Source organism: Taurulus bubalis, assembly GCF_910589615.1.
Source record: "Taurulus bubalis genome assembly, chromosome: 15".
Lineage (NCBI taxonomy): Eukaryota > Metazoa > Chordata > Actinopteri > Perciformes > Cottidae > Taurulus > Taurulus bubalis.
Genome location: NC_136603.1, coordinates 6,285,942 through 6,294,229, shown reverse-complemented (window position 1 = coordinate 6,294,229; position 8,288 = coordinate 6,285,942). Strand labels below are relative to the sequence as shown.

Here is an 8,288-nt window from a genome sequence, read left to right as displayed (position 1 = left end):
TTCAATTAAAAACAGTCAAATATTCCCTTCTGGGACTCTGGCCAGGTGATTCCAGTAACACACACACAGCAGGCCCTGCCTGAAGCCGGAGGGCCGTCACACTGCACCACATAATATATCATGATACTTATTTTTATTTCTCTTATCTGTATTTACTTCTGTAATGTGCTGCTAAAACACTATATTGCCTTATCTAATCTAATCTTATGCTTATTTGAGGACAATTAGAAACTTGAGCAATTCACTTGAAGACAATAGTCATGTCATCACCGATAACTAAAATCAAACAAATGTGATATTAAATAGCAGTTATCTGTTCGACTTAAACATTATCTTTGTTTGTTTTTTAAACTGCAGTAAATTGCTCAGTCAGTGTGAATACATTAGACCGTTTAGCAGAACAGCCTCTTAAGGTGTTCATAAATTCCTCTCATTTTTAGTCCATAAATGATTGGATTAAGAAGTGGATGATATATTATTACTTGTAAAGCCATTATCAAACGTAAAGTTTTCGGAAAATCTTGTTCCAGTCGAGCAAGAAGTACATCATATGCACTTAAACAGGAAAAGCTGATGAGAACCAGCAGGTGGGGTAAACATGTCTGTGCAGCTTTTCTCCTGACTCCTTGACATCGATAGGTTACTACAAGTATCCTGGTGTATGTAAAAAGTATGAAGAGCACAGGGAGAAGTACAGCACTCACAAAAACAACCAAACCATAAATGTTCAGCATTCTTGAACGCACACAGTGAAGTTTTTGAACTATGCTGTTGCAAAGTATTCCTTTCAAATGAAAGTTACAGATTTTCTTTTTAGCACTCAAGAACATTATGACTGAAAACTGACAAGCGGGCAGAATCCAAGCAGAAATCAGCAAAATACAAACAGTTGTTTTTCTCATGATGGTTGGATATTGCAGAGGGTTACATATAGACACATATCTATCATAGGCCATGACCGACAACAGGAAGAAATCTGAACAGCCTAGAGAGTAATATGTAAACCACTGTAAGAGACAGGCTGAATAAGATATGATCTGTTTTTCTGATAAAAAGTCAATCAAAAGCTTCGGGTAGATAGCAGTGCTGAAAAGAACAGAGTTGATTAACAAAGCTGCAATGAAAATGTACATTGGCTCATGGAGGGATTTGTGAATCACTATGATATACACAATAGTTAAATTACTGCTAATTATTAAAATATACATTGTAAACATGATCACAAAATAAAGATATCTATATTTGTGCACTTCCACATGCCCACCAAAAGTGATATATGTCACATTTAATCTATTATCCATGAATGATATATCAAATGAAATGATAAAATAAAAAAGGAGCTCATGTAGCCAGCACTAGATTGTCTTATTCAGTCTTCAGTACCTGACCTGGATATGCACTGGTGTGATCTGGCAGACACAGGACCAGGAAAGTAATCTGTTTGAGCTGGTGGGATGTTTTTATGAGACTACTTCATCCTCTATGGATCTCACTAAACTCTCCAAAGAATGAGCTACGTAAACAACTTGATTCTTGAGGCATGATGTCATACATGTTTTCTATGCCCCATGAAAAAACATATCATCACAACAAGTGTCAAACTTTATTTAGCATTAACCGATTTTTGTTGGAATACTTCATAACGTCATAACTAATCAATAGCTGTTTGGGGCCTCTTTAGTTGTGCATCCCAGGCTCAGGTCGCCGACCTTGCAGAACAGTAAAGTTTGCCCCTGGTGTTTTTTGCCAGTGGACCACACCGTAGGCCAATTTCACCTGTTTTAGACCGTGAGTAGCCGTGTCTTGTGTGACACAATGACAGATGTAATTTTCCGAAACCCGAGGAAGCACCATGTTCAGTTGTTTTGAGAAAGCTGCAAGCAGCACCACAGGCCAAGGGTTCGGCTCGTTTTGAACAGGCATGTTTTGAACTTTGTTCACTGAAAAGTGCCTCCAAAAAGTTTTGATTGCATTAAGTAAAATGGAGAAGGGTCTCACACTGATCTTTTATCTGGGGCCTCCAATTCAATAAACTTCCCCTGATCTCATGTGAATTGCTGTTCACTTGTGCCTTTTCATATGGGTTTATCCCTAAAGACACCATTCAAAGAGCTACTGGCATTGGTGGTCGCCACCCATAACCTTTTTTATTTTCTCATCCACACTGAACATGCTGCTCTGAAATGGCTGTTGCCCTTTAAAGACCCTGAAAGGCAGCTGTCTTAATGGAGTAATAATGATGGCATAATAATTTCACAGAAACAGCAGTTGGTTTAATTGTTCATTTTTACTAAAAGATAATTGGAAAAAAAAGCAATTCTCTCAGGGCACAAAACTACAATTTGACTGACATGAACTTCCAAATTATGAACATGTACATGCTCTTTCTTTCAAGGTTGTTCATTTAAAATATTGACATGCATTCATTTCATCACCCCACCCTTCTCATAAGAACCACTGCCTGATCACAGCTCACTGCACCACATACTATATCATGATACTTCTTTTTATTTCTATTATCTGTATTTACTTCTGTAATGTGCTGCTAAAACACTGGATTGCCTTATCTCATCTAATCTTATGATTATTTGAAGGAAATTAGAAACTTGAGCAATCCACTTGAAAACAAAAGTCATGTCATCACCGATAACTAAAATCAAACAAGAAAATGTAATAAGAAGTTGTGGTTATCTGTTCGTCTTAAACATTACCTTTGGGTTTTTGAAACACTTTTGAATTTACTGCAGTAAATTGCTCAGTCAGTGTGAATACATTAGACCATTTTGCAGAACAGCCTCTTAAGGTGTTCATGAATTCCTCTCATTTTTAGTCCATAAATGATTGGATTAAGAAGTGGATGATATATTACTACTTGTAAAGCCATTATCAAACGTAAAGTTTTCAGAAAATCAAATTCCAGTCGAGCAAGAAGTACATCATATGCACTTAAACAGGAAAAGCTGATTAGAACCAGCAGGTGGGGTAAACATGTCTGTGCAGCTTTTCTCCTGACTCCTTGACATCGATAGGTTACTACAAGTATCCTGGTGTATGTAAAAAGTATGAAGAGCACAGGGAGAAGTACAGCACTCACAAAAACGACCAAGCCATAAAAATTCAGCATTCTTGAACGCACACAGTGAAGTTCGTGAACTGTGCTGTTGCAAAGTATTCCTTTCAAATGAAAGTTACAGATTTTCTTGTTGGCACTCAATAACATTGGGACTGAAACCTGACAAGCGGGCAGAATCCAAGCAGAAATCAGCAAAATATAAACAGTTGTTTTTCTCATGATGGTTTGATATTGCAGAGGGTTACATATAGACACATATCTATCATAAGCCATGACCGACAACAGGAAGAAATCTGAACAGCATAGAGAGTAATAAGTAAACCACTGTAAGAGACAGGCTGAATAAGATATGATCTGTTTTTCTGATAAAAAGTCAATCAAAAGCTTCGGGTAGATAGCAGTGCTGAAAAGAACAGAGTTGATTAACAAAGCTGCAATGAAAATGTACATTGGCTCATGGAGGGATTTGTGAATCACTATGATGTACACAATAGTTAAATTACTGATAATTATTAAAACATACACTGTAAACATGATCACAAAATAAAGATATCTATATTTGTGCACTTCCACATGCCCACCAAAAGTGATATATGTCACATTTATTATATTATCCATGAATGATATATCAAATGAAATGATCAAATAAAATGAAAGAGCTCATGCAACCAGCACTAGATTGTCTTATTCAGTCTTCAGTACCTGACCTGGATATGCACTGGTGTGATCCAGCAGACACAGGAACAGGAAAGTGATCTGTTTGAGCCGGTTTGATGTTTTTATGAGACTAGTTCATCCTCTATGGATCTCACTAAACTCTCCAAAGAATGAGCTACGTAAACAACTTGATTCTTGGGGCATGAAGTCATACATGTTTTCCATGCCCTATGAAAAAACATATCATCACAACAAGTGTCAAACTGTATTTTGCATTAACCGTTTTGTTGGCGCACATGTGTTTTTTATAGTGAATTTCCCATCAATCAGTTTATGTAAACGTCATAACTAATCTATAGCGGTTTGGGGCCTTTTTAGTTGAGCGCCCCAGGCTCAGGTCGCCGACCTTGCAGAACAGTAAAGTTTTTCCCTGGTGTTTTTTGCGGCACTGCAGTTCTACCTACCGACATTTCACTCCATATAAGGAGAGGGCAAGTGGAGATTTTATCCAACTTGTATTTTAATTAAAAAACAAGTGGCCGAAATGAGTTTCCTCCATAGGGTGGCTGGGCTCCTGTTTATATTTAAGGGTTTAAGATCTACGTGTTGAAAAAAGTGTATCCTCCAGTTAATTATAATCTATATAGTTATGCGGTTATAATCGCTGTCCACTCAAGAGAGGTGTGCATGTTCAGGTTTACCTGGTAGAAAGATTATTCCAGTGTTCTAGACCAGGGATTCCCAAAGTGTGGTGCGCGCAGCTGCCTCTAGGGCATAGGTGTCAAACTCAAGGCCCGCGGGCCACATGCGGCCCGGCTTGCAATTATATCCGGCCCGCGAGATCATTTTATATTATTGTTACTAATGGCCCGTCGATATGAAGCGCTGGTAACACAATAAACTACATAATGCAGCGCTTCAGCTGCCTTGCTGCCTTGCTGAGCGCTTCCCGCGTCAATCAGGTCAAGTGCCTGTTGCTGCAAGTTATTGCGAAGCTAGCCCCTCATGATGCCGAAGAGAAAAGTTGATTCTGAAAACAGAGCCTTTCAAAACCGATGGGAGGCTGCGTATATGTTTACTGACATTGCCAGTAAACCCGTTTGTCTCATTTGTGGTGCTAATGTGGCTGTATTTAAAGAATTTTATCTAAGACGGCACTATGAGACAAAACATCAGGATAACATGAAAGACCTGAATACAGAGCAGATGATACAGAAAGTAGAAGAGTTAAAAAAGAAGCTGACATTTCAGCAGACGTTTTTTACCCGTGCAAAATTACAAAGTGAAGCTGCTGTGAAAGCAAGTTTTATCGTGGCGGAAGAGATCGCCAAAGCAGCCCGGCCATTCACCGAGGGAGAATTTCTGAAGAGCTGCATGATGAAGGTGTGCGACGTCGTATGTCCAGACAAAAAGCAGATGCTGGCAAATGTAAGCCTGAGTAGAAATACGGTTGCTGATCGAGTTTGTGAGATGGCCACTGATTTAAGAACACAGTTGAGTGAAAGAAGCAAAGACTTTATTGCATACTCTCTTGCTGTGGATGAAAGTACTGACGTGACTGACACTGCACAGCTAGCCATCTTCATCCGTGGGGTGGACTCCAATTTGCGCGTTACAGAGGAAATATTGGACATTAAATCGATGCACGGGACAACGACTGGAAAGGACATTTTTGAAAACGTATGTCAAAGTGTAACCGACATGAAACTGCCCTGGGACAAACTTATTGGACTTACAACTGATGGAGCACCGGCTATGTGCGGTGAAAAAAGTGGACTAGTGGGAAGGATGCGAGTAAAGATGCAGGAGGAGAACTCTACTGGTGAGTTAACAGCATATCACTGCATCATACACCAGGAAGCACTATGTGGCAAAGTCCTGAAGATGGACCATGTAATGAGCACTGTAACGCAAACCGTAAACTTTATCCGAAGTAAAGGTTTAAATCACCGGCAATTTCAGTCCTTTATGCAAGAGATAGATTCAGAGTTTGCCGACATTCCTTATCATACAGAGGTGCGTTGGCTAAGTCGGGGAAAAGTTCTCAACAGAGTTTTTGAGCTCAGCAACGAAATCTGTCAGTTCATGGACAGTAAAAAAAAAGACTCCACCGTTTTGCGGGATGAAAAGTGGAAATGTGAGTTGGCGTTTCTGGCTGACATTACAGCTCATCTCAATGCCTTAAACCTCCAGCTCCAGGGACGTGACCGCATGATCACTGACATGCATGACGCAGTGAAGGCATTTCAAGTGAAGCTGCTTTTATGGGAGACACAAATGCACCAGTGCAACTTGCCCCACTTTCCCTGTTGCCAAGTAATGCTGAACCCAAATACGCAGTTTGCTGATAAACTGAGCGCACTGCGCACGGAGTTCGCACGGTGCTTTGGTGACTTTAAAGAACAAAAAAAGAATTTCGAGTTGCTTCGCAACCCATTTGCCGTCGACGTGGAAACTGCACCTGTGCAGATTCAGATGGAGCTGATTGAGCTGCAGTGTAATGAGACACTAAAGGCAAAGTACGACACTGCAGGGCCCACAGAGTTTATTCACTCCATTCCCGCAGCAATGCCCCAGCTTCGTCGACTTGCGGCTCGAACCTTGTGCATGTTTGGTAGCACATATCTGTGTGAGAAGCTGTTCTCAGTGATGAAGACAAACAAAACAGCACACAGGAGTCGTCTCACTGATGAGCACCTGCAGTCCATCCTGACAGTCTCCACAGCACGGGACCTCACACCAAACATAAACGAACTTGTTGCCAAAAAAAGATGCCAAGCATCCAGCTCTGATAAAATGACATAAGAGCAAAGAAAACTGAATGTTTTGATTCGTTATTTGTTATTGCTAAAAAAGCACAAGTTTTATTTATATTTCCAGGTTTTGTTTTGCAGCATGTCATATTTCTAACTTGTATAATTTTGACAGGAGATATTTTTATGGAGAGTAAAATCATTTGGGATATATAAAATTTAAGTTTTTTTATATAAAATGACATAAAAGCAAAGTAAAAGCAAATTCAAATGTTTTGATTTGTTATTTTAATGTTTACTTAAAGCACAAGCACTGTCACAATTTTTATTTATCTTTTCAGGCGTTTTTTGCAGCATGTTCATATGTCTAACTTGTATAATTTTGACTGGATATTTTTTTATGGAGAGCAAGATATTTTAAGTTATTTAAAGTTTAAGTTTATTTATTCCAGAATAAGATTCCTGTCTGTTTTTATTCATATTTATGTTCAAAAAACATTTAGTTTTAGTGTGTTCAATAAATGTTTATTCTGTTCGGCCCGCGACCTAAAGTGTGTTTTGAATTTTGGCCCCCTGTGCAATTGAGTTCGACACCCCTGCTCTAGGGGGTACGCGAGAGGGAAAATGTAATGGTGGTCTAATGGTGTAATAATTAATATTAAACATAATTTAAAAAAAATTAAGCAGGATTTTTTAATTATAAAAATTCCCTTTGTAAGATTTACATTTAAAATTAAAAACGTACAATTTAATAAATAGATGCACTTCCGGTCCGGCCGCCAGACTGTCTTTTACGTACAAACTAGCTAGCTTGTGCACCTAACGTCATTTCATTCATTCAGCAACATCCATGAAAATATGTTAAACTGGCTGAAATCGGGGAAGCTGTCAGGTGGGACATCTGAAGCTATCAGTAATAAAAGAGGAGAGAGACAGAGAGAGAGGGAGGAAACGGAGGGAGAGAAACGGAGAAGTGCGTTGGGGAGAGACCGGGAGAAGAAATCGACCGAGAGTCGGAGAAAGAGGAGACGAAGCGTGAGCACAGAGGCCCATCGCGGAGTCAAGGTGAAAAAAGAGGAAACGAGAGTGAGCATCAGGCTGGGAAAAAAAAGAGGAAATATGATGACAATTATCTGGGTCTGGGCTTCACTTGGATTGGCAATGCAGATTGCCCGAAGCCACAGTGCGTGTTGTGTAGTGAGGTTCTGGCTGGTTTTTGGTCCCAAGGACGAACGATTGAAAGTCAGCGCTCAGCTTCAATCACTAATGTAAAAAACCTCAAACCAAGCTAGAAATCTAGGTGTAGTTATGGATTCAGACCTCAACCTGAACAGCCATATCAACACAATTACAAAATCAGCCTACTATCACCTGAAGAATATATCAAGGGTTAGAGGACTTATGTCTCAACAGGATTTGGAGAAACTTGTCCATGCATTTATCTTCAGTAGACTTGACTACTGTAACGGTGTGTTCACAGGCCTCTGTAAAAAGTCAATCAGAAAGCTGCAGCTGTTTCAGATCGCTGCAGCTCGAGTCCTCACTAAGACCAGGAAAGTGGATCACATCACTCCAGTTCTGAGGTCTTTGCACTGGCTCCCTGTCAAACAAAGAATTTACTTTAAAATCCTGCTGCTGGTTTATAAAGCACTGAATGGTTTAGGGCCTAAGTATGTTTGTGATCTGCTGCTACCTTTTGAACCATCCCGGCCACTCGGGTCGTCTGGGACGGGTCTACTTTCTGCTCAAAGAGTCAGAACTAAACACGGAGAAGCAGCGTTCAGCTTTTCTGCTCCACATATCTG

At 39.8% G+C, this 8,288-nt stretch overlaps 3 protein-coding genes across 3 annotated transcripts; 1 reads left to right on the top strand and 2 right to left on the bottom strand.

The window, feature by feature from the left end:
- Positions 1-436: 436 nt before the first annotated feature.
- Positions 437-1,301, bottom strand: LOC306747456 (olfactory receptor 11A1-like; the record flags this gene model as incomplete). The annotated part of the gene is given in 2 exon segments (XM_079230514.1): positions 437-460; positions 462-1,301. Coding segments are annotated over 2 exon segments (864 nt in total).
- Positions 1,302-2,773: 1,472 nt separating this feature from the next.
- On the bottom strand, positions 2,774-3,691 carry LOC306747728 (olfactory receptor 11A1-like; the record flags this gene model as incomplete). The annotated part of the gene is made up of 1 exon (XM_079230813.1): positions 2,774-3,691. The coding sequence occupies one exon, from the start codon at positions 3,689-3,691 to the stop codon at positions 2,774-2,776; it is 918 nt and encodes a 305-aa protein (XP_079086939.1).
- Positions 3,692-4,912: 1,221 nt separating this feature from the next.
- On the top strand, positions 4,913-6,535 carry LOC306747498 (general transcription factor II-I repeat domain-containing protein 2; the record flags this gene model as incomplete). The annotated part of the gene is made up of 1 exon (XM_079230555.1): positions 4,913-6,535. One exon carries the CDS (start codon positions 4,913-4,915, stop codon positions 6,533-6,535), a length of 1,623 nt encoding a protein of 540 aa, XP_079086681.1.
- Positions 6,536-8,288: the final 1,753 nt, after the last annotated feature.